Source organism: Oncorhynchus mykiss, chromosome 8, assembly GCF_057628025.1.
Source record: "Oncorhynchus mykiss isolate SJ-2025 chromosome 8, ASM5762802v1, whole genome shotgun sequence".
In the NCBI taxonomy this organism is placed as follows: Eukaryota; Metazoa; Chordata; class Actinopteri; order Salmoniformes; family Salmonidae; genus Oncorhynchus; species Oncorhynchus mykiss.
The window spans coordinates 46,637,832-46,663,907 of record NC_143029.1 but is presented as its reverse complement, the minus strand read 5'-3'; the positions used below and the strand labels follow the sequence as shown (position 1 = coordinate 46,663,907).

General features: G+C 39.4%; 1 protein-coding gene across 4 annotated transcripts in view; it reads left to right on the top strand.

The window, feature by feature from the left end:
* The window catches only part of retreg1 (reticulophagy regulator 1), a 95,636-nt gene extending 83,340 nt beyond the window's left edge, over positions 1-12,296 (top strand). For all 4 annotated transcript variants that reach the window (XM_090181694.1, XM_021612610.3, XM_090181695.1 and 1 more), the window contains 5 exons: positions 18-102; positions 4,842-4,964; positions 5,061-5,131; positions 8,077-8,200; positions 8,388-12,296. In XM_090181694.1, coding sequence (XP_090037820.1) covers positions 18-102; positions 4,842-4,964; positions 5,061-5,131; positions 8,077-8,200; positions 8,388-8,914 — 930 coding nt within the window. In that variant the 3' untranslated portion in view covers positions 8,915-12,296. The remainder of the gene's footprint in view (positions 1-17; positions 103-4,841; positions 4,965-5,060; positions 5,132-8,076; positions 8,201-8,387) is intronic.
* Positions 12,297-26,076: the final 13,780 nt, after the last annotated feature.

Here is a 26,076-nt window from a genome sequence, read left to right as displayed (position 1 = left end):
CTTCTTCCCCATCTTAGTTTTGCTTGCTGGTCTGCAGTTTGTGCACCTTTTTGGCTGTCTTAGGACGCTACATTCCAGGTGTTCTCATCTTATATGTTTTAGGTAAGTTGTTGGGATCACCATCTTTGGACAACTAGCCAATATGCAAGGCACAGAATAATCTGGAGAATGTGTTGATTCAAACTGATGTATCATCACTTTAGTTGAGATTATGAAATGTCTTTATAGTGGAATGTTACAACTTGTGAACCCAGCTTTAGGAAGAAGTTGACATTCAATAAATTGTCCTCCTCCAATTCTGCTGAACTATGGTGGTTAACATTTGACATGCAGTATCTTTGCTTCATCCTATGATATTGATTCACTATTTTAAATGATGAATTTATTACTGCTGATTATCATTCACTTGAAGTATGCAAGTGAAGTGCTTTGTCCAATGGCTTACTAATGACTCCAAAAACGAAATATTCAGCTCTCTAAATACCTCGGAGGATACACGCTAGTGTGGTGGAATATTCTAATCCGGTAAGGGAGACTTTAATTTCTTCAAACAAACATATTTTTTCAATATTGATTAATTATTGCAATAGTGAGGCTGGTCGACCCAACACCTTTGAGTATTGGACCTAGAGTCTAACCTTTACAGACAATGCTGTTTCTTATATACACTAAGAATGCTTAGTCATGGCTGGTTCCAACTCTCCCATGCAGATTAGGGGGCACCATAAACCACTTTGGATTTATCCTGTGGTCATCTGCACCCGGTGCCGTTTCCCAGATGCAAGGATGATTAGACACAATATCAATTATGTTCTACTCCCCCAGGCTATCCCTGTCTTGGTTACACCCACCACATCTTATCTATGGAATGCCAGCTGTAGGTTTTTAGGATCCTCTCAGTTCACAAATACATTTGACGAGAAAGTACTCATCAAAGCTATTCAATGCATAAACAGTATAACATAATCTTGTAATTTCTTTCACATTAGCCTCTTTCAAAGAATTTAATGGTAATTCCAAATTGCCTTGCCAAGAGGTTGTGTAAGGATGTTCCTATCCTAGTTTCCCCTACAGTTTCAGAATTTTCCAGGATTGACATGGTATTGTGGATCCCTGGAAATGCAGTCCTTCCGTCAGTCTCACGCCGCCTCCAATTGCGCCAGTTTAATTCCCCGCCGTCAGTAGTTCCACACACTTGCTACGTGCGACATATATGCATGTAAATGGCTCCTACTAGGGCTGTGGCGGTCATAAAATTTCATCAGCCGGTGATTGCCGGCCTCATGGGAATTGATCGTTAATTAACATAAACGCATTTACCATCTCCTGTCTTCCACGCATAGCCTACAAGCCACTGATGCAGACCTTTGGAACACCTACATTTTAAAAAGTCGAATAAATCCATAATAAATCCATAATCCGTAATACAGCCTACACCATCACAATAAATCCGTTATTTATTTTAGACAGGTCTAAAGAAGCATGATATGAAGAAAATGTACTATATTTCAGGAGAACAGAATATTCCTTGTCCTTGTGTTAGGTCCTGATGTGGCTATGCCATATGGCTGTGGGCTACACTAGTTCATTTAGCAGACAAGAATTATATGGCATTATTTTATGTTATTTTATAGTATGAAGAATACAATTGAAAAAAGCTGAATAAAATAAAATGGATATTTTTTCCAAACGATTTCAGGGCGTGCGCACATGCGGCTATTCTGTGTTGAGAAGTTAACAAAGAGTCAGCTACTCCTATATGCTTAATTTAGAGTTATTAATGTAACTTTAGTTGTGATAAAAACGTTGGGCTACAGTTGAAGTCAGAAGTTTACATACACCTTAGCCAAATACATTTAAACTCAGTTTTTCAAAATAAAACAAATCCCGGTTTTAGGTCAGTTAGGAACACCACTTTATTTTAAGAATGTGAAATATTATTAAATACAATTATTTATTTCAGCTTTTATTTCTTTCATGACATTCCCTGTTGGTCAGAAGTTTACATACACTCAATTAGTATTTGGTAGCACTGCCTTTAAATTGTTTAACTTGGGTCAGACAATTCGGGTAGCCTTCCACAAGCTTCCCACAATGTTGGGTGAATTTTGGCCCATTCCTCCTGACAGAGCTGGTGTAACTGAGTCAGGCTTGTAGGCCTCCTTGCTCGCACACGCTTTTTCAGTTCTGCCCACAAATTTTCTATGGGATTGAGGTCAGGGCTTTGTGATGGCCACTCCAATGGGCTTGCAAGCCCCCCCTTTTTTCCTCCAAACATAACGATGGTCATTATGGCCAAACAGTTCTATTTTTCTTTCATCAGACCAGAGGACATTTCTCCAAAAAGTACGATCTTGGTCCCCATGTGCAGTTGCAAACCATAGTCTGGCTTTTCTATGGCGGTTCTGGGGCAATGGCTTCTTCCTTGCTGGGGCGGCCTTTCAGGTTATGTCGATATAGGACTCATTTGACTGTGGATATAGATACTTTTGCACCTGTTTCCTCCAGCATCTTCACAAGGTCCTTTGCTGTTGTTCTGGGATTTGATTTGCACTTTTCGCACCTAAGTACGCTCATCTTTAGGAAACAGCACGCATCTCGTTCCTGAGCGGTATGACGGCTGCGTGGTCCCATGGTGTTTATACTTGCGTACTATTTTTTATACAGATGAACGTGGTACGGTCAGGCATTTGGAAATTGCTCCCAGACTTGTGGAGGTCTACAATTTTTGGGCTGATTTATTTTGATTTTCCCATGATGTGAAGCAAAGAGGCACTGAGTTTGAAGGTAGGCCTTGAATTTCATCCACAGGTACACCTCCAATTGACTCAACTGATTGGAGGCTTCAGAAGCTTCTAAAGCCATGACATCATTTTCTGGAATTTTCCAAGCTGTTTAAAGGCACAGTCAACTTAGTGTACGTTAACTTCTGACCCAATGATATTGTGATACAGTGAATTATAAGTGAAATAATCTGTCTGTAAACAATTGTTGGAAAACTAACTTGTGTCATGCACAAAGTAGATGTCCTAACCGACTTGCCAAATCTATAGTTTGTTAACAAAAAATGTGTGCAGTGGTTGAAAAACGAGTTTTAATGACTCCAACCTAAGTGTATGTAAACTTCCGACTTAAACTGTGTTTGTTTTGATTTTTAATACATTCTAAGGCTGCATGATGCGACTCTAATGATGATTTTGAAAAAAAGTTGCATTAAAGGCTTGAGCTCTGCTTTGTTTCTTGCAAAGGTTGTATACACTTAATCAGTCTCTCATTCACAATTTGACAAGCACATGATAATGCCTGGAATTTCCCGGCGGCATCCCCTTTGTGTGGCCGTTGTGCTGAATATAATAATTATAATTCCCTTCTCCAGGCTGCATGCTTCAAAGCACCTGTCACTCAAATGGCTCTCAGTCACGTGATTGGGTCTTTCTCACAGGCGCATGTCCTTATCCAATTCCGAAGCACATATCGAAGATATTGGATGAACTGTCCACATTTTCTTTTTGTCAGCCAACAAGATGAGTAGGCCTAACGAACATAAATCTACTATACCCCATAGTACAAAAGTTGACCTGTTTTGTGTGATAAATATTTATTCCAAACCTGGTCTGGGACAGTTGTGGGATGGGATAGATCCCAAAGTAATACAACTAGCACCAAAAAAAGTTTTTAAGCAATGAGTCTGACACGACAGATCGGATCGTTTAGCTTAAAATGTTAATAAACTATTAGGCTATTTCTTAACATTATAAGCGCAGCAATGAGCACATTACAGTAGGCCAGTAGTCCATTGCATAAGTGCAATGTTCCATTAGCAGGAAAACACCATTCTCAAAAGTGACCTCAAATGCATTTATGCATGGAATGCTTTTATTATAAAGGTAGTTTTCACCATAAAAATCCATCTTCCCGAAATGTGAAACTCACATGCTGCCAGTTAGGCTCTAAACCTGTTGTGAAGCTGATTAATGTGCATAATTTTAAGATGTTATTTGGCCACTCTAGTTGTAAAACAAACCTTATAAAAACATATAGGCCTGTGGACAAGGCTACATGAGGTGTGCGACTATAATTTTGAAAAAATGGTTTAAAAAAAGGCATATGTTTTTTTTTGCCTTACTGTACACCAGCTGGGCATCATTCACAAGTGATAATATATCATTCACAAGTGAAAGGCTAATATTGTCACCCATCAGACTATCCTTGATTTAATCTTGCCTTTACATATACTAAATAAAATGTGTGAAATTAGTTTTGATTTAGAATGGACGATTATCACGATTATCATGCACTTAATGGAAGACACATGGTTCATTTTCATGCCAGCCAGGTAGGCTAATATTGTACTCCTGTTGTAAAGACACGCAATGTGCTTAATATTAGGAAAGTTGAGAAATAAATAAAGTAGGCCTAGCCTATAGATAGCTGATGGGATACTCCCCTTTTTAATAGAGGCCATCACTCTGTTTTCTCACGCAATTGCATAGCCTACAGGAATGTTGCGCAGCATGAGCTCATGGGCTCTTATGAAGTGTTTGCTTAGATTTTCGATACATTTGCATTGATGTCAGAGTGATTAGAGGGACAATAGAGTGCTGAGTACCAGGCAGTTAGCAAGTTTTGTAGGCTACTAATGACCATCAGCCGCATCAGAGCTGGTAGAAGCCTAATAACAGTGATAAAGCGGTCACGTGGAATTTGATTGCCACCATGACTCGTGACTGCCGTTGTGGCGGTAATCCGATCTCCGTAACAGCCCTAGCTCCTCCATCTGTTAACTATGTCGCCCCCATACCCCCCCCCCCCCCCCCCCCCCGGTCTCCCTCTATTATTAGTGCTGGGCGTCTTCCTGTGGCCACTGATGACAGCGCATGACTTTGGGTTGTGGATGAAGCCAGTTCTGCAGAAGCTGGACTTCGGACTGGAAAGATTCCTTCAGAAAATCAGAGAGAATCATGGTAACTAACCACTCCAAGATCGCTCACACCCACACACACATGCACACACAATAATAACAGGTCCACAGATGTTTTATTCTGTGTTTTCTGTTTCAGAAAAGAGACTCCTTCTGGCACAAGCTGACCGGGAGAGTATTGAAGCCGATCTGTCCTCCCTTTTCCCCAAGGTTGGTTCATCCTTTGCTGTAATCTAATTAGACATTTGTTGACAATCATTGAAATTCAATGCTCATGATCCATATCTGGGTTTCACAATAGTGGGGTTAGTTAGTTGTAAAGGGAGGAAGAAGGAAGGAACCATTTTTTAACTGGGAAGGTTCTACCAGATCATGTCCAATAAGAACACAGATGTCAAAACATTTGGCTATGGGGTGCCCTACTGATCATGACCCAGATGATCTAGCCACAAAAAAACTCTGGTCCCTAGTTATGACCTCGTCACCTGACTCTGGGCCCTAATTATGACCATGTGACCTGACAAGGAAAAGGGACTACAGTTTTACCAGGCCAGGTTCAGAAGGGCACATCGTAGCAAATGTTGTACAAAGGAAAAGTACATACAGTGGTTGCTCCACCAAAAGTTTTGCGATTATGCTGCTGCACATTGTAATTTGTTTACACCACGGGACTTAGATGTAATTTGCGGTTTAGTACGGTACCCTGCGTCACCACCATTGCTCCAGACCAGCACAAGGGGGAGTTAGAGCACGGATTATGCATTTGGGTCCTACTGTGTCTCTAACTGACAATGAATGGGCGACATAAACCTAAATAGAAACTGATAATTGTTCACAACTTCAGTATTCATTTCAAAAACTGTTGTTACACTAGGTTTTTATTATTTTATTTTGTTAGGATTATTTTGCTCTTACTGTAGTAGTGTAGCCCACTCATGACCGGTCACGTTGTACAGCGCCTGAGTGGTGCAACGGTCTAAGACACTCTACAGATGCTGGTTCAATACCCGTGCTGACCTTGACTGGGAGACCCATGAGATGACTGTAGGTTTTTGGTTTCTCTCCCTCTAAAACAGAAATAAATCATTCTAAATAACAAACTGGCTTTATTTACAAATTAGTAACAATGTCTCACCCCATGTTCAAGAATGGCCTTTTTCTCACTCATTTTACATTATTTGAAAATGAATAATCTCCAAAATATTTTTAAACAAAGCTATTATTATTATTATTAATTTAGAATTATATAAAAGCCTGTTGCATATTCTCACAGATATATTATTAACCCTGTTATTAGCAGAACAATATATATTGGTAATGGCTCCCGAGTGGCACATTGAAAGCGCGAGATTCAAGGCACGAGGGCAGGGGGCACGGGGTGGGCCATTGCACTAATAATGGCGCTGACTAGGGAAACGTTCCCGCTGTTCTTAGTGCCAGTTTGCACGTTCAAACGAAAACAATGTAACTAATAATGGCATCTTTATGCTTTCGTTAATAAAATAATGCTAAAAATACTCTTTCAAAATGCCAATGTTTATTTAGTTATGGATCAATAACGAATTACTATGGGAATAAATGTCACTGAATTACAGAAATATTGGAACAAAGTAGGCTGATGAAGGTAAGCAAATTGTTTCTTACTGGAAAACACTCTTTCAAATACACACAGTCACGTTGTACAGCGCCATTATGGCTATTAGCAGGTAACTGGACAATAGACTTTTCTAGAAGTACGTTAGGGGGAGAATTCTATCGTCAAATGTATTTCTTCAGTTACATTGGCTGTGTCACAACCGGCCGTGATTGGTTGCAATCTTTATTCAGATTACAATTGCTCAATTTCATTTTTTTTTAAATGAAATAACCTCCAAATTATCGTTATGTATTATCAAGTTGATGGCACGGTCATATAGCGGCACCTACATAAAGCTGAGTGGCTCACTCATTCATGGCTTTGGATCAAAATAAATAAGTACTAACATTCTTTCTGATAGTTTTTAATAAAGAAATGTTTTAGTTATCCTTACTTTGACACCATGTACAGTATTATAATAGCCCATTATGGGCTATTGGCAGGACAATATACCTTTACCAACACCTCTCTGTATTTTGATACTTTGTGCATGGGGCCTCCCCAGTGGCGCAGCTGTCTAAATCACCGCATCGCAATGCAAAATGCGTTTCTACAGATAGATTGGTTTTAAATTAGAATCCTCCAATCCTCTATATGTAATTGTTGGTGGAGAGTCACGTCATATTTTTCGATATACCTACCTACCGTAAGCAACATGAGTCTCACTAGTGTTGAGTAAAATGCTGTTAAAAGTGGTGTAGGTCTTGTTTATTTAAAAAGCATATTGAAGTTGAAGCAATAGCCTTCAACTATTTTAGCACCGTCTCACGCTGCTCTGAGACAAGCATGGGGACTGGTCTTGATAAATCAATGAGATTTTTATTTTGACTGAATCTCCTTTTGGGTATTGGTTAGACTATAATTATGGTGTAGAAATGTTATGCTCTTAGTGTAACCTTTATTTAACTAAGCAAGTCAGTTAAGGACTAATTCTTATTTACAAGGACAGCCAACTCCTTCCTCCCCATCGGGGAATTGAAAACCGTTCTCCCGCGTGCCCTCATGACACGGGGGATTCTTTAGCTAAATAGCCAAGTACTGTAGCCTACTCCCGACCATCACGTTGTACAGCACCATATTTTCCGTTTCATCCTAACGGAAACCCAGAGGGTTTTTCATTTTAAATGGAATAATATTAATAAAATGAATTAAGCAAAATGTCTTAAAATCAGTCCCATATACTATGTTCTTACAAAAAAAGGTTTTAAATTATCTAGTACAGCCACTATTGAAGGCTACCAAATGCTTTTCAAAGATACTCTCTGGTGGTCAAACCAGCACGAACTAGCATTAATGGTACCAGTGGTTGGCACTTAAATAACATGCCATAGAATTCTACGGCACCACGCAAGCTGTGCTGCAGTACGCTGCAACTTTTAAAGGACAAACCACTGTACTGTATGTTTTCTTTTATTTGACTGTTCAGGGAGTAACTTTCTGTTTCCAAAAGCAAATGTCCTACCGAACATTACCCAGAAAAAAAGTAAGGTCCTAATAATGTTACTGTTACTTGCAACAGTTGGACTCCACAGTTTGTAAGGAGATGTCGATATCAGATACAGAGGCCTCTGATGTGACGTGGACAGACAACGGAACATTTAACCTGTCTGAGGGACATACGCCCCAGACTGAGAACTCAGATGGTGAGTGTTACTGTGTGAGTGTGTATTCCATTGTGAGTACATATGCAATATTCCAAACATTTAGGATCAAGTGCCGTGACAAGTATTTTCAATTGTGTGATCGTTTTTGTCAACTCAAAATGTCACCCTATAATACAAAGTAACTGTAATTCACATTAACAACATGGTTGTTTTTATTTTCCTGTAGACCTAGACAGAGAAGAACTATTCATAGGGGGCCTCCCGGAATTCCCCTCCTTGGACAACGGCACCAATGGGGAGGACGATGACGACCTGAGCATCGGCCTACCCACCCCCCCTTCCCAACCCCAGCACAGCAGAGCCAAGGGGGGGTCCGTGCCCCCCCTCCAGGGGGACCCTTCCACCCAGGCCATGGAGTTTGTCCACAAGATGGCAGGCAATGTCATTGCAGCCGCCGCCACCGCTGTCATTCAGGAGAGGCTGGAGGCCGCCATCGGTAACACCATACCCACAGACCCCCACCCCAGGTCCCTGCTGTTCCCCAACCCCACGACACTGCTGCCCCTGGACCTGGCAGAGGAGTCATCATCGGACAGCGATGTGGAGGAATTTGAGCTGCTGGACCAGTCCGAGCTGGAGCAGCTGGAAGGGGAGCTGGGCCTTGGGGCGAGCGCAGCAGTGGCGGCCAAAGAGCCCAAAAAATCATTGTCTTCTTCCAGTGGCTTCTTTTCAAAACTCCTGGGCCGCCATTGATTAGAGCAGGGGTGTCAGGAGGATGTGGTGCAGGTCTAGTAGGGGGTTAGAGGGTAGAGGGCACGTGGAGACAGAGAGAGGCCTTGTTTGTGGGGTGGGGAGGTTAGGGGTGCAGAGACTGGGGGTTTTGCGAAACAATATGGTGTTGCATTCTTTTTCCAGTTGTACTAATAATGAATATTCCTGCATTACATGATCGATATGTTCGAGAGCGAGAGGAAGGGAGTGTTCAGCAAGCATGATGCTATATGGAGATTGGAGATGTGGAGTTGTCAGAGATCTGTGTCCGTGTTGGTGTGGTGAGATTGTGACTTTTATTTAACGATTTTCACATCATCAACCTGTAGTAAAGTTATGGGTAGGAATGGAATGGAATGTGGTGGTGTTTCTGATTTGCTGCCAAAAGGACTAAATTTGTGTTTTGTTGGTTAATTTCTTCAACAGATGATCAGGTCTATATAATTATCGAACATACATTAGTAATGGAAAGGAAACACAGACTTTTTGTTTAAGTATTAAAATACTAATTTTAGTAATACAATTGTAGGCAGAAGTTGATGCAGAGTACAGTATATGATAGTTCTCCCCAAGTTCTGCAAAGTGTCTAAGAGATCCTGTAACTCATAGCCTCCCCAATCCCCCTTACATAACTTTCCCTAGCAACAACATTTTAATAAATCTAACCTCCCCTCTGACAGCAGGAACCATCTTATCAGCAAGTAAAATCTCAGAAGTGGGTTTGACCAAAACTTGACCTTTCATCACAAGTATAGAGTCATAACAATGTGAACGAGTGTAAGCATCTTCTGACAAGGGACTGGTTTCATCAGGTCTGTGGCAGCCTTGTGTTCTCAGAAAACCAGAACCACGGTGGGATCCAGATAGGAGTCTGAACGTAGACACCTTCTGATAGTGTCTGAAGGGCACAACACTCAAAACAGGTGTTAACACACACAGAGGTCTCCTGAGGAGACCTTACAATTTATCATAACATCATTTAATGAAACCCTATAAAAGGTATGAGGCCTTGGTTTAACCTTCTTTAGTTTCAAGATTCCTACACTGGCCGATTGGGCCCATTCAACTCCATCACCCATTAATCTACAGTACAGCTTAATTCGACCAGACCTACGACAACGATGACAATCATCTGTGCTAACAATGGAACCAATTGTTCAAACGCATACTGTTTGTGCATATTGGTTCTTACTGCAGCACAAGTAAGGTAACAAATCCTGTAGTTAACTGGAACATGCAACGATGGGATGACAGATAATAGTAAAATTATATTTTGTATATTTTCTTTTTGTTTTTCTAATTTTGTATATTGTTCATGAAGCCATAATATAGGTGAGGGACTTCACATTTTACGACATGCAATAGGTCTCACGATATTATGCATGGTAATCTTTTGACCTTTAACGGATGTTCGGTAACACTTTTCTAAAAGAGATATTCCTCTCAAATCTAACATACAACCTTATATTTTGAGTGGAACATCCTTTTAAAGTTCATTGTCTGGGATGCTGACATATGACTGACACAAGAATGTTGTAATTTCTCTTTGAAAATTTTGTGACAAACCATTTATAAGTTCATTGGGCACTGACTTTTTTTCCTGTCAATGTTTCCTTGTCTGGTGACTTTGTCAGGACAAAGTAATTGAACTGAAATAGCACTTGATTCATTCTGCTTGTGAATGTTTCATCAGTTGTCACAAACTAGTGTTATGTCAGTGTTATGGCAGAATCCATGTCAGTCAGGTAGCAGTATTATAATGCTGTTATAGCTCTCTACACTTCAAGCAAAGTGTTGCTCCACATTTTATTTGTACTTGTACCTTATTATTTGACAATGCACTTGGGACATAATCACTTAGTAGTGACAGTTTTAAACTTCATGCAAACAGAATGCAAGATCTCTTTCGTTGGACATGAAAGATTCACCATAACAGCTTGCACGGTACATTATTGAGGTTGTCTGTCGATCGCAAAGAGGTAAAAAATTCACCCCAAAATGTTTAGGTGGGGATATGCAGCTGCAAGTTGCCATTGTTACTGTGTAATTTGTTTGAAGTTAATGTTCGCCTTCTTGAGTAAAGTTGAAGGGCTAACTGAGCTCAATATGTCATAAGGAATTGACCAGGCCCACAAATTGGGGAAAACAAACATTATTTCCTATTGACCCCCATTGTAAAAGAGCCAACTTCGTCATAGATTTTTTGTTGTGCCGAAAAGCTGTAACCAGGTCAAAAATCCGGACCTACGGTTCGCAATGCTCCCATGTAGGAAAATAGAGCCTGGGAGAAGAGCCCTTTGGCTTCAGGCTATTCGGCATCGGAGAGTGGGAAATTGTGGGGACCCGGTGTCAAAGTAGGCTACACGTAGCTATGTGTGTGGAAAACATTTAATGACAGATAAAGACATTTAACTTGATTAGTATAGTCTGTTTGTAGCTACTTGTAGCTGTATAGTCCATTTGTTTGCGTTTTTGGTATTGGCTAGCTTAATGTTTCGGTCGTAGCTAGCTAGCACTCACTCTCACGTGGCTGCTAGCACCATAATGAAAAGGGGCATGAAGGAATTCCTTTAATATGCTCTTCTAAGTAGTGAGAATGCTCGGGAGCAGGCAATGTTAAAAATGAATCTTTAGACATACTTTTCTTAAATGTAGTTTTGTAATTGACTGAAACAAGCAGACAACAAGAGAAAGGTCAAGTTGTTGCTGTGAGCCAATGGGGTAACCTAGGTAACCACAGGTTTTTTTTGCCAACGGGCAGGCAGGGCCTGCTGCGTTCTATCTAATACCGACTGGGACTATCCAAATAAAATAATAAAAGTTATCAGACCAGGCTTGTTTTTCCGATGATTGACAAGGGTAGGAGGTACATCCTGGGGGAAAATATATTTCATATTGCGCAACACTTAATTCATTATTGAATATGCCAATAATAAACCCCTGTGCTAAAAACAAGATTGACAACGTGTAATAACCATTAGTTCTTGATTCTCCATCATTATAGCCTGCCTTTTTCTAAATATATGCTATGACTGTCAAGACAAATATATGCATTTTACACCACAGAAAATGAACATATAGCATATAATCAGGAGTTTAAACAAGCCATTTATTGATTAACAATAGCCATGAGTTATTATGCATTCTGTTCGCTATCATGTCAAATCATGGCAGTATGTGATTGCCTTACAGTGGCAAATCCACTGAACTGTGTCTTCTTTAAACTGCTCAATAGTTTCTTCACATTAGAAAGATCATCTTACACACTTGTGAGTTGTTAGTTATTTGTCTGAAGTGAAGCATAAGCAAAATGTAGTTGTATGTAAATGATCAAGAATATTATTAATAAAGTGTGAAAATGTAACACCTTGTGATTTCTCTGTGTGTGTGAATTCTCCTCAGAACAAGCCACACATTTCTAGAAACTTGTATTTGTCTTTTTTGTCAAGTACACTAAAATGCTTAGCTTGAAAGCCATTCACAACAATGCAATAGTCAATATCAAAATACTATTATTTTATATATATATATATATATATATATACACAGTACCAGTCAAAAGTTTGGACATACCTACTCATTCAAGGGTTTCTTTATTTTTACTGTTTTCTACATTGTAGAATAATAGTGAAGACGTCAAAACTATGAAATAACACATATGGAATCATGTAGTAACCAAAACAGTGTTAAACAAATTCAAATATATATATTTTTAGGTTCTTCAAAGTAGCCACCCTTTGCCTTGATGACAGCTCTGCACACTCTTGGCATTCTCTCAACTAACTTCATGAGGTAGTCACCTGGAATGTATTTCAATTAACAGGTGTGCCTTGTTAATTTGTGGAATTGCTTTCCTTCTTAATGTGTTTGAGCTAATCAGTTCTGTTGTGACAAGGTAGGGGTGGTATACAGAATATAGCCTTATTTGGTAAAAGACCAAGTCCATATTATTACAAGAACAGCTCAAATAAGCAAAGCGAAATGACAGTCCATTATTACTTTAAGACATGAAGGTCAGTCAATCTGGAAAATGTTAAGAACTTTGCAAGTTTTTTCAAGTGCAGTCGCAAAAACCATCAAGCGCTATGATGAAACTGGCTATCATGAGGACCACCACTGGAAAGAAAGACCCAGACTTACCTCTGCTGAAGAGGATAAGTTCATTAGAGTTAACTGCACCTCAGATTGCAGCCCAAATAAATGCTTCACAGAGTTCAAGTAACAGACACATCTCAATATCAACTGTTCAGAAGAGACTGCGTGAATCAGACCTTCATTGTCGAATTGCTGCAAAGAAACCACTACTAAAGGACAACATTAAGAAGAAGAGACAAGCTTGGGCCAAGAAACACGAGCAATGGACAGTAGACTGGTGGAAATCTATCCATTGGTCTGATGAGACAAATTTTAGATTTTTGGTTCCAACCGCCGTGTCTTTGAGACGCAGAGTAGGTCAACGGATGATCTCTACATGTGTGGTTCCCACCGTCATACGGTGCCTAGTGCAAGTCCCTCCCCCCATAATCTTCACATTTTGATGCCTTAAAATGAAATCTAAAAAGGGATTGAATTTGATTTTCCCCCCACAGATCTACACAACCTAGTCCACATTTTCAAAGTGAAAGAAAATGTATAGAACATTTTCTGAATTAGTAACAATAATTTCAAAAAACAAAACAAAACATGCCCAACCAATATCCCAAATAAACCGCTTGGTGGCAGTGTAGTTTTGAATTTAGCAAAGGAGCTTTAAAAATGTCATGAAGTAGCAGAGTTCCAAGTTCATGAAGAAAACACTATGAACGTGATTAGGGTCATGGAAAGCAACACTAGCCTGGCTCCTATCCACATGAAGACTTCTGTTTTTGGGGATTTTGCCTTCAAAATAAAAGTCAGCGTGTAAAACGCTGTATGTAGAATACGAAATCAGTATTTTCTTGTAGCTTTGCATAGTGCATAATGTTACAATTATGTAACAAATTAAGATAACAAATTAAAATTAGAACTACATGTGGGGGAAATATGAAATAAAGACTATACTTTATATAAGATAAATAATATTTTAAGGTGGAGCACATTGAGAAATGGCTGGAGCTGAAGTAAATTAATGTCAAGATCATAATAATAGCCTATTGGTAAAAATCTATATACATATATAATTCAAATAAATTAAAAAATCTTTCTTTTGATTGTATGGTACTTGTTCATTTACTGGTGCTATTGTTCAAGGATGCAATTTTGAAATGTAATGTTTAAGGAAAGTCTTACTGTATTTTTGTTGTAATGCACAAACAAATTGCACTGTACAGGAAAAACTATTGATTGTGTGTCGATAAAACCAGGATCCAGTCTACTCACTAGAGTCCCTAGAATACAAAACAGATGCGTTTGACAAACAAGCTAGATCATAGGAAGTGTTGCTGGACTTTTACTGTGGTCACACAGCTTAAAACGGGGTGCCTTAACACTATGTGGTACAAATATAGCACTCTACAGGACAAATTATAATTTGTGCCGATATGCAGTGGGGAGTACTCACTAGGGTCTGTAGAATCTATGTATAGTGTCATTTCATCGGGCTCTGAATCATACGGAGTGTTGGACTTTTACTCCACCCATGAAATTGGCCACAATGCAAATCACTGTATATACATTACATATGGGCCACAGTAAAAGTATTGTAGGGAATATTCAGTGGGGTCTGTAGAATCCATTTATGGTGGGGCTGCGGAGGGCATGTACGTACCGATAGAACGCATGGTGTGTAAGTAGCTTCGTTTTGTTCTGAGAAAACTGTGGTTATATGTAGAAGCCAGATAAAAGTTTAAATCGAGCCTCTAAAATCGATAAATCAACGTATCCCCAAGCAACTGGGAGAGTGTGGGGAATCAGTTATGTACAACAACGAATCAATCAGTTGGTAAAGCGGCACTGTGACAAATCCAACAAGCCATGGATATCCAGGAAAACATAGCAAAAATGCTCCCAATGCACACCAAAACAAACAAACTGCTACAATCTGTTATTGCAAAAGTAGATTAGCTCAAAAATATAGTTGTGGCTACTGTGTCAGAACCACACAAATCAGGTGTGAACAAATAAGACATCAAAATGTGCCTTTTGGAAACAAAGCTGCAAACTTTAGAAGATGAATTGGACCAGTAAGAAAACAGAATGAGACAAAACATGAGCATATTGTCCTTACTGGAAGATGAGGGAACAGGAGACCTTTCCAGCTACATGGCTAAACTAATATCAGAGGAACTTGACATGAACATCTGGAACGATGCCATAGGATCGGCTTGAAACAGAAGAACGCTAAATACTGTACCCGCACATGGTAATCTTCAAACTGTGGAATTATCAGCCGACAAAAACTCATTGAGGGCACAGGGGGGAAAGGAGGTCAAAATACAGAGCCGATCCATTCGAGTCGTACAGGACCTGTCTGCTAGGCTAAGAGAGACACAAGGAATGCATTCCAATCAGACAGTCACTGGAGGAAAAGGGGATCAAGTCTCAGCTCCGCTTCCAGGCAGTGCTGTGGGTATGGAAGGGAATGGAATGCATAGAATTCACAAGCACTGATGAAGCCGTAATCAAGCTCCACAAACCTTTACAGTCGAAGGATACTTTGAGAAAAACGATGAGCGCAGTAGGCTGTATTCAGCAGAGGGATGCCTAAGACCAGCTTATCTTAAATTGAGACAATATCCTTTCCCCCTTCCCCAAATACAATCTATACTCTACTTTCCCCAAGTAACTGTTCATCTCTATGAAGTAACAGTACATGGACACTAAAAAGACAATTCAAAGGGGGAAATATAGCATGTATGTCAATAACTGTTCTATGGATGTATGTGTTTGTGGGCATGTAGGTATGTGTGTGTGTTTTTGTATATGAATGGGAGTGTCAGGGAAGAGTGAGGGATGGTGAACATGAATATGTGTGTGAGGATGGGAGAGAATGGGTGTGTGGATGCATAGGGTATATGTTGGGCGAGAATGAATGAGAATGGATGAGTAAGTCGATGGAGGGATCGAGAGTTAGGAAGGGTGGGAAAAGATGGGACGTTGGGACAAGCTTGGCTTGGGTAGGTAAGGATGAGAGGTTGGGAAAAGCTAGGCTTAGGTGGGGTAAAGGGGAGAGAAAACTGTGAGGAGGAGGTGGAGAGGAATGTGTTTGGCTTGGACAAACCTGTAAAATGAATAAGAGTTCTGGAGTTCTGAGAGTGGCTCTATCTGAGGGATTGGGACGGGGTGACTGGGAGGGCATCAGACACTTCTTTAAAGTATGTGTGGGGTCATAGCCATGGGAAGTATGGGTGCAGAGGGTGCTGTAGCACACCCTGAAAAATCAGAATCCCAAAATACATGTTAATAAACAAAATACAAAATAAATCACAAAAGTAGTGCACTGGGGATTTATTAGCAAACCAATTAATATATCCAGCTGCAGCACGAGCGTGGGCAAAAATATTTGTCTAAATATTTGACAGCACCCCCACCCCCAAACTACTCCCCGCAGTTATGTGTGGGGCCTCCACTCATCTCACTTCAGTCTCTCGGTTGACCCACTTCCCCAAGTAAACCCCCACCAGCCATTATACTTTAATTTAATTTATAAGGTAATACAAACTGACCACAGTACTTAAGTGGCAGTCTTTCTCCAATTACATTATCCACAGACTTTTGGTGCACTAGGAGAAGAGTTGGAGCTTAAAACCTAACGTATTACATGGAATGTGCACAGGCTCCAGGATGGGGGAAAAAAGCATATGGTTCATGAACATTTCAAGAGATTGACAGGAAATGTGGTTTTCCTGCAAGAGTTACATAAAAAAAAGTAGAAAAGTAACATTTAAAGAAGAGCTTCTAGGTTGGAGAGGCCTATGCTTCCACCTACTGTAGTAATAGTAGAGGTGTAGGCATCCTGATAAATAAGAATACACCCTTTTCCCTTATATCCCAGCACACCAAGAAGGCCATTTGCTAATGTTGATTTGAACCCTACATGATGACAAATACACATTGCTTTCATTGTATATCCCACCAGGGGAAAATCTGGTATTTTAGATAGAATTCAAGCTATAGTAGATCAAATTCAGACAGGAACTATTGTTTTAGTAGGCAACCTAATTCAAACATTCGATAAGATTGACAGACATAGCAAAAAAAATGACAAAGTTAAGGAGCCTCCAAAGAGGCTGAAAAATGTAATCCCTACAAGTAATTTACAGGACACCTGGAGATTACTATTCCCAACTACAAAAGACTACTCATTTTTTTCTCAAAGTAAAAAAACCTATTCGAGAACTGACTACCTTTTCATTTAAAAAAAATTCACTAGGTTAAAAAACTCCATGACATATGATATTGGATTATTATTAATTACACCAACATAAAATTCACTTAACGCAGAACATGGAGAATGAACAGAGCGCATCTTCAAGACCCGAAATGTGTTAACTATACAGTTTAAGTCGAAAGTTTACATACACTTAGGTTGGAGTCATTAAAACTTGTTTTTCAACCACTCCACACATGTCTTGTTAATTAACAAACTATAGTTTTCGCAAGTCGGTTAGGACATCTACTTTGTGCATGACACAAGTCATTTTTCCAACAATTGTTTAAAGACAGATTATTTCACTAATAATTCACTGTATCACAATTATAGTGGGTCAGAAGTTAACATACACTAAGTTGACTGTGCCTTTAAACAGCTTGGAAAATTATGTCACGGCTTTAGAAGCTTCTGATAGGCTAATTGACATAATTTGAGTCAATTGGAGGTGTACCTGTGGATGTATTTCAAGGCCTACCTTCAAACTCAGTGCCTCTTTGCTTGACATCATGGGGATAATCAAAATAAATCAGCCAAGACCAAAATTGAAGACCTCCACAAGTCTAGTTCAACGTTGGGAGCTATTTTCAAATGCCTGAAGGTATCACATTCATCTGTACAAACAATAGTACACAAGTATAAACACCACGGGACCACGCAGCCGTCACACCGCTCAGGATGGAGACGCATTTTGTCTCCTAGAGATGAACGTACTTTGGTGCGAAAGGTGCAAATCAATCCCAGAACAACAGCAAATGACCTTGTGAAGATGCTGGAGGAAACGGGTACAAAAGTATCTACACCCACAGTAAAACGAGTCCTATAATCGACATAACCTGAAAAGCCGCTCAGCAAGGAAGAAGCCACTGCAATCAAGGCAAAAGGAGAGACCCAGATGCAGACACAGGAGGCAGATGGTTGGAGTCTTACAATGTTTATTAATCCAAAGGGGTAGGCAAGAGAATGGTCGTGGACAGGCAAAAAGGTCAAAACCAGATCAGAGTCCAGGAGGTACAGAGTGGCAGACAGACAGAATGGTCAGGCAGGCGGGTACAAAGTCCAGAAACAGGCAAGGGGCAAAACCGGATGGACTAGAAAAAGGAGAATGCAAAAAGCAGGAGAGCGGGAAAACCGCTGTTTGACGTGGAAACATACAAGATGAACTGGCACAGAGAGACAGGAAAAACAGGGATAAATACACTGGGGAAAACAAGCGACAGCTGGAGGGGGTGGAGACAATAACAAGGACAGTTGAAACAGATGAGGGTGTGACAACTGCTCCAAAACCGCCATAAAATAGCCAGTCTACGGTTTGCAACTGTACATGGGGACAAAGACCGTACTTTTTGGAGAAATGTCCTCTGGTCTGATGATAGAAAAATAGAACTGTTTGACCATAATGACCATCGTTATGTTTGGAGGACAAAGGGGGAGGCAAGGAGGTGGCAAGCCGAAGAACACCATTCCAACCGTGAAGCACGGGGGTGGCAGCATCATGTTGTGGGGGTGCTTTGCGGCAGGAGGGACTGGTGCACTTCACAAAATAGATGGCATCATGAGGAGGAAAATGATGTGGCTATATTGAAGCAACATCTCAAGACATCAGTCAGAAAGTTAAAGCTTGGTCGCAAATGGGTCTTCCAAATGGACAATGACTCCAAGCATACTTCCAAAGTTGTGGCAAAATGCCTAAAGGACAGCAAAGTCAAGGTATTGGAGTGCCCTGACCTCAAACCTATAGAAAATTTGTGGACAGAACTGACCCAAGTTTAACAATTTTAAGGCAATGCTACCAAATACTAATTGAGTGTATGTAAACTTCTGACCCACTGGGAATGTGATGAAAGAAATACAATCTGAAATAAATCATTCTCTCTACTAATATTCTGACATTTCACATTCTTATAATAAAGTGGTGATCCTAACTGACCTAAAAACAGATTTGCAAATTATGGTGGAAAATAAGTATTTGGTCAATAACAAAAGTTTATCTCAATACTTTGTTATATACCCTTTGTTGGCAATGACAGAGGTCAAACGTTTTCTGTAAGTCTTCACAAGGTTTTCACACACTGTTGCTGGTATTTTGGCCCATTCATCCATGCAGATCTCCTCTAGAGCAGTGATGTTTTGGGGCTGTTGCTGGGCAACATGGACTTTCAACTCCCTCCAAAGATTTTCTATGTGGTTGAGATCTGGAGACTGGCTAGGCCACTCCAGGACCTTGAAATGCTTCTTACAAAGCCACTCCTTTGTTGCCCGGGCGGTGTGTTTGGGATCATTGTCATGCTGAAAGACCCAGCCACATTTCATCTTCAATGCCCTTGCTGATGGAAGGAGGTTTTCACTCAAAATCTCATCTTCCTTTACACGGATCAGTCGTCCTGGTCCCTTTGCAGAAAAACAGCCCCAAAGCATGATGTTTCCACCCACATGCTTCACAGTAGGTATGGTGTTCTTTGGATGCAACTCAGCATTCTTTGTCCTCCAAACACAACGAGTTGAGTTTTTACCAAAAAGTTATATTTTGGTTTCATCTGACCATATGACATTCTCCCAATCTTCTTCTGGATCATCCAAATGCTCTCTAGCAAACTTCAGACGGGCCTGGATATGCACTGGCTTAAGCAGGGGGACACGTCTGGCACTGCAGTATTTGAGTCCCTGGCGGCGTAGTGTGTTACTGATGGTAGGCTTTGTTACTTTGATCCCAGCTCTCTGCAGGTCATTGACTAGGTCCCCCCGTGTGGTTCTGGGATTTTTGCTCACCGTTCTTGTGATCATTTTGACCCCATGGGGTGAGATCTTGCGTGGAGCCCCAGATCGAGCGATATTATCAGTGGTCTTGTATGTCTTCCATTTCCTAATAATTGCTCCCACAGTTGATTTCTTCAAACCAAGCTGCTTACCTATTGCAGATTCAGTCTTCCCAACCTGGTGCAGGTCTACAATTTTGTTTCTGGTGTCCTTTGACAGCTCTATGGTCTTGGCCATAGTGGAGTTTGGAGTGCGACTGTTTGAGGTTGTGGACAGGTGTCTTTTATACTGATAACAAGTTCAAACAGGTGCCATTAATATAGGTAACGAGTGGAGGACAGAGGAGCCTCTTAAAGAAGAAGTTACAGGTATGTGAGAGCCAGAAATCTTGCTTGTTTGTAGGTGACCAAATACTTATTTTCACCATCATTTGCAAATAAATTCATTAAAAATCCTGCTATGTGATTTTCTAGATTTTTTTTCTAATTTTGTCTGTCATAGTTGAAGTGTTCCTATGATGAAAATTACAGGCCTCTCTCATCTTTTTAAGTGGGAGAACTTGCACAATTGGTGGCTAACTAAATACTTTTTTGCCCCACTGTATCATTTGGAATGCTTTTAAGGCGTACATCAGGGGAATGATAATCTCATGCTCGGCAAAAGTTAAATCTCAGTTACAAATTAAAATTAAAGAAAAATAAATCAAGATCTTAGAAAAAGTCCATGACAATCTTTACAAGCTACAGAAAATAATAAAATGTCAGAACTTAAGTAGGAATATGATATTTTACTTTTGAAGAGAGACAACAACTAGGTTAAACTCAAATAAAGAATACTACTTAATGGCAAATAAACCTGGTAAACATCTCACAGAACTCACAAAACGAATGCATGTCAAACCACTTATAATTTTAAAAGATAAAGATACAAATGCGTTTATTAGAAACAACAATGTGATTACTTACAATTTTAAAAGTTTCTACAAAAATCTATATCAATCAGAGTTAAATAACAGTTGGACTGATCCTACTGCTGCATTGTCGGAACTAGAAGCACAAGCATTTCGCTACACTCGCATTAACATCTGCTAACCATGTGTATGTGACAAATACATTTGATTTGATTTGATTTGATACAGCCTTCTGAGACTCAACAACCCTGAAGCAATAATCAGCAGACTTAACAAAATACCTAAAAACAGGGATCACCCAAAAATACCGATTAGAGACTGTTAAAACCTTTGCATTGAGAAAAGCAACAGGAATGGACAGCTTTCCCATAGAATTCATTTTGGGACAAAGTGGCACCCCTATTTACACTAATGACAACACACATCACTACATTCAGTGCTTCCTAGTTCCATGTATGAAGCAGTTATTTCAGTTATATTAAAACCAGGAAAATCTGGAGAGTCCCCTGCTGATTACAGACCCATTAGTTTAATAAATTGTGACAATAAAATGATAGCAAAGTTCATAAGCAATAGAATGGCAAAAGTTTTACCAGACTTGATTCATACCAATCAACAAGGTTTGTAAAAAAAAATAAGACACTTACAGTGCCTTGCGAAAGTATTCGGCCCCCTTGAACTTTGCGACCTTTTGCCACATTTCAGGCTTCAAACATAAAGATATAACACTGTATTTTTTTGTGAAGAATCAACAAAAAGTGGGACACAATCATGAAGTGGACCGACATTTATTGGATATTTCAAACTTTTTTAACAAATCAAAAACTGAAAAATTGGGCGTGCAAAATTATTCAGCCCCTTTACTTTCAGTGCAGCAAACTCTCTCCAGAAGTTCAGTGAGGATCTCTGAATGATCCAATGTTGACCTAAATGACTAATGATGATAAATACAATCCACCTGTGTGTAATCAAGTCTCCGTATAAATGCACCTGCACTGTGATAGTCTCAGAGGTCCGTTAAAAGCGCAGAGAGCATCATGAAGAACAAGGAACACACCAGGCAGGTCCGAGATACTGTTATGAAGAAGTTTAAAGCCGGATTTGGATACAAAAAAAATTCCCAACCTTTAAACATCCCAAGGAGCACTGTGTAAGCGATAATATTGAAATGGAAGGAGTATCAGACCACTGACCTCTACCAAGACCTGGCCGTCCCTCTAAACTTTCAGCTCATACAAGGAGAAGACTGATCAGAGATGCAGCCAAGAGGCCCATGATCACTCTGGATGAACTGCAGAGATCTACAGCTGAGGTGGGAGACTCTGTCCATAGGACAACAATCAGTCGTATATTGCACAAATCTGGCCTTTATGGAAGAGTGGCAAGAAGAAAGCCATTTCTTAAAGATATCCATAAAAAGTGTTGTTTAAAGTTTGCCACAAGCCACCTGGGAGACACACCAAACATGTGGAAGAAGGTGCTCTGGTCAGATGAAACCAAAATTTAACTGTTTGGCAACAATGCAAAACGTTATGTTTGGCGTAAAAGCGACACAGCTCATCACCCTGAACACACCATCCCCACTGTCAAACATGGTGGTGGCAGCATCATGGTTTGGGCCTGCTTTTCTTCAGCAGGGACAGGGAAGATGGTTCAAATTGATGGGAAGATGGATGGAGCCAAATACAGGACCATTCTGGAAGAAGACCTGATGGAGTCTGCAAAAGACCTGAGACTGGGACGGAGATTTGTCTTCCAACAAGACAATGATCCAAAACATAAAGCAAAATCTACAATGAAATGGTTCAAAAATAAACATATCCAGGTGTTAGAATGGCCAAGTCAAAGTCCAGACCTGAATCCAATCGAGAATCTGTGGAAAGAACTGAAAACTGCTGTTCACAATTGCTCTCCATCCAACCTCACTGAGCTCGAGCTGTTTTGCAAGGAGGAATGGGAAAAAATGTCAGTCTCTCGATGTGCAAAACTGATAGAGACATACCCCAAGCGACTTACAGCTGTAATCGCAGCAAAAGGTGACGCTACAAAGTATTAACTTAAGGGGGCTGAATAATTTTGCACGCACAATTTTTCAGTTTTTGATTTGTTAAAAAAGTTTGAAATATCCAATAAATGTCGTTCCACTTCATGATTGTGTCCCACTTGTTGTTGATTCTTCACAAAAAAATACAGTTTTATATCTTTATGTTTGAAGCCTGAAATGTGGCAAAAGGTCGCAAAGTTCAAGGGGGCCGAATACTTTCGCAAGGCACTGTACATATTCAAGAACATGTTTCAGTTTAATACGCAGAAAAACAATATAAAATTCCATCAATAATGGTTGTTGATGCCGAAAAGGCTTTCAACCGTCTTGAATGGCCTTTTCTATTCAAAACGTTGGAAGCTTTAAACTTTCCATCTGAAATAATACATTGAAATAATATATTATTTAAAGCAAAAATATAGACAAATAATACATTATCTGATTACTTTAGAAAGGGGTACAAGACAGGGATGTCCCCCCTTCCCCCCTCCTTTTTGCAGTGGCAATTGAATCGCTTGCAGAAAGAATTAGACAGGACCCAAATGTAACAGGTATCAGTATAGGTAAACATGAATATAAACTAAACTTACTTGCAGATGATCTCCTGATATACCTGACCAATAAAGAAAACTCAATGTCCCTCTTGCTAAAAATATTTGAAGAATACTCGTGGAAATGAACGTGGAAAAAAACTAAATAATGCCAATAGGAAAAATATAAATATTAACTCATGGTCTACAGCAATCTTTTAAGTCGACCACAAAAAATATAAAATACTTAGGATGCTTAATAAGTGACAATAAACAACTTCAGGCAGATAACTATCCTATTACTCAACAATATGAAAGCATGCATTTTATAGGTAGAATAAACTTCAGAATGGCATGGTTCCCAAAGTTTTTATATTTACTCTCGGTAATAGCAAAGACAATCTTTAAAAAAGTGTACTCAGTCATAACAGACTTTATATGGTCTAGCAAAATTCATAGAATAAAAAGGAACGTTTTACATCTTCCTAAGTCTGAGGGTGGTTTTAATCTTACAGACTTGGAATTGTATCAACTTGCTTTTACTTGCGACATCTAGTTAAATGCACTAAAGAGGAACAATGGTAAATTTTGAAGATGTGCATGCGCATCCCCAGAATATTTTCATCTGTCTATTTTCAAAGGATAAAGCTAAGAACATTGACAACTTCATAGTTAAGAACACTATAACAATATGGAAGAAAAATATTATATAATCTACAAGAACCAATAAATTGGTCTACATGGAAAACTAAAAACATAGAAACCGTAAATGACAATGTAATAGGAAATTTATTTATTTCCATTACAGAATTTAAAAGCAATTTTGGACTGCCCAATGTAGATATTTTCAAATACATGCAACTTAAAAGTTTAATATCACGAAATCTTGAGGGAATCCTATTTGGAGTCAGAAAAGGATATTCGCATGATAAGTAAGATATAGAAAACCTTGTAGATAGCACATCCAACTGAAAATCTCCTAGAAAAAAATATGAACTATTGGAACCAAGACTTTAAAAAAATGATATTGGGAATGTTGAAACATAACTAAGTTAGCAGTATAAACAAATGTATTGAATTTATTATACAAGAGACAAAATTCACTAATTCCACAGCACAACAAAATCTCCAAACAAGTGGCAAATGTTTGGCCCAAACGCATATTAATGTAATTTCATATATTAGTCATTGCAAGACCACACTCATAAATAGAAAACGTTACTTACTACCTGTCTCAAATAAACTGGGGTTGATACTCTGTCTATATTGTGATGCCTACATTTATTCCTGCATGTTATATTAATCCCAAAACAACAAATGAATTTACTTTTTATGTTGAATTTCAGCTGGAGAAACAAAACACCTTAACACATTTTTTTGCTTACCCTAGTGTGAAATAAAACCCCATTCCATACATGACTTTGAAATCGTAAGCTCTATGAAAATTGAATCTGATGAGCAGAATGTAAGTGGAGAGGTTTTACATCAAAATAAGCGAGGATACACTGAATTTTTTTTTCTTCTGATGAGGCAAATTTTGGAGGGTTCAGGCACACCAATTGACAACAGACTTGCAGCACGCTTATAGGGAAGGGTTAATTCAACAAGCACAGCACGTACACAAATGGCTGAGAGAAAATGATAATAAAAAGATTGTGGGGGCTGTTTTGTTAGACTTCAGGGCAGCTTTTGACATTATCGCTCATAGTCTGCTGCTGGAAAAACATATGTGTAATGGTTTGATACCCCTGCTATATTGTGGATAAAGAGTTGCATGTCTAACAGAAAACAGAGGGTGTTCTTTAATGGAAGCCTCTCCAATATAATTCAGGTAGAATCAGGAATTCCCTAGGGCAGCTGTTTATGCCCTTTCATTTTTTTCAATCATTACTAATGACATGCCACTGGCTTTGAGTAAAGCCCATGTCTATGTATGCGGATGACTCAATACTATACATGTCTGTTACAACAGAGACCAAAATGACTGAAACACTTAACAAAGACATGTAGTTAGTTTCAGAAAGGGTGGCTAGGAATACATTTGTCTGAAAAAATAAATAAAATTAAAAGCATTGTGTTTGGGACAAATCATTCACTAAACCTTAAATATTGTAATGAATAATGTGGAAAGCTGGCAAGTTGTGGTGATTAAACTGCTTGGAGTAACCCTGGATTGTACTGTCATGGTCAAAACATATTGATACAACAGTAGTTAAGATGGGGAGAAGTTTGTCCATAATAAAGCGATGCTCTGCCTTCATAGCAACACTATCAACAAGGCAGGTCCTACAGGCTCTAGTTTTATCACACCTGGACTACTGTTCAGTCGTGTGCTCAGATTCCACAAAGAGGGACTTGCAACTGGCTCAGAACAGGGCAGCACGGCTGGCCCTTAGATGTACACAGAGAGCAAACGTGTCATCTGGGTAAGAGTTTGGCTGGGGTAGGCCATCATTGTAAATAATAATTTGTTCTTAACTGACTTGCCTAATTAAATAAAGGTTAATAATATACAAATATTTAATATATAGTGATTTGCATTGTGGGCATTTATTT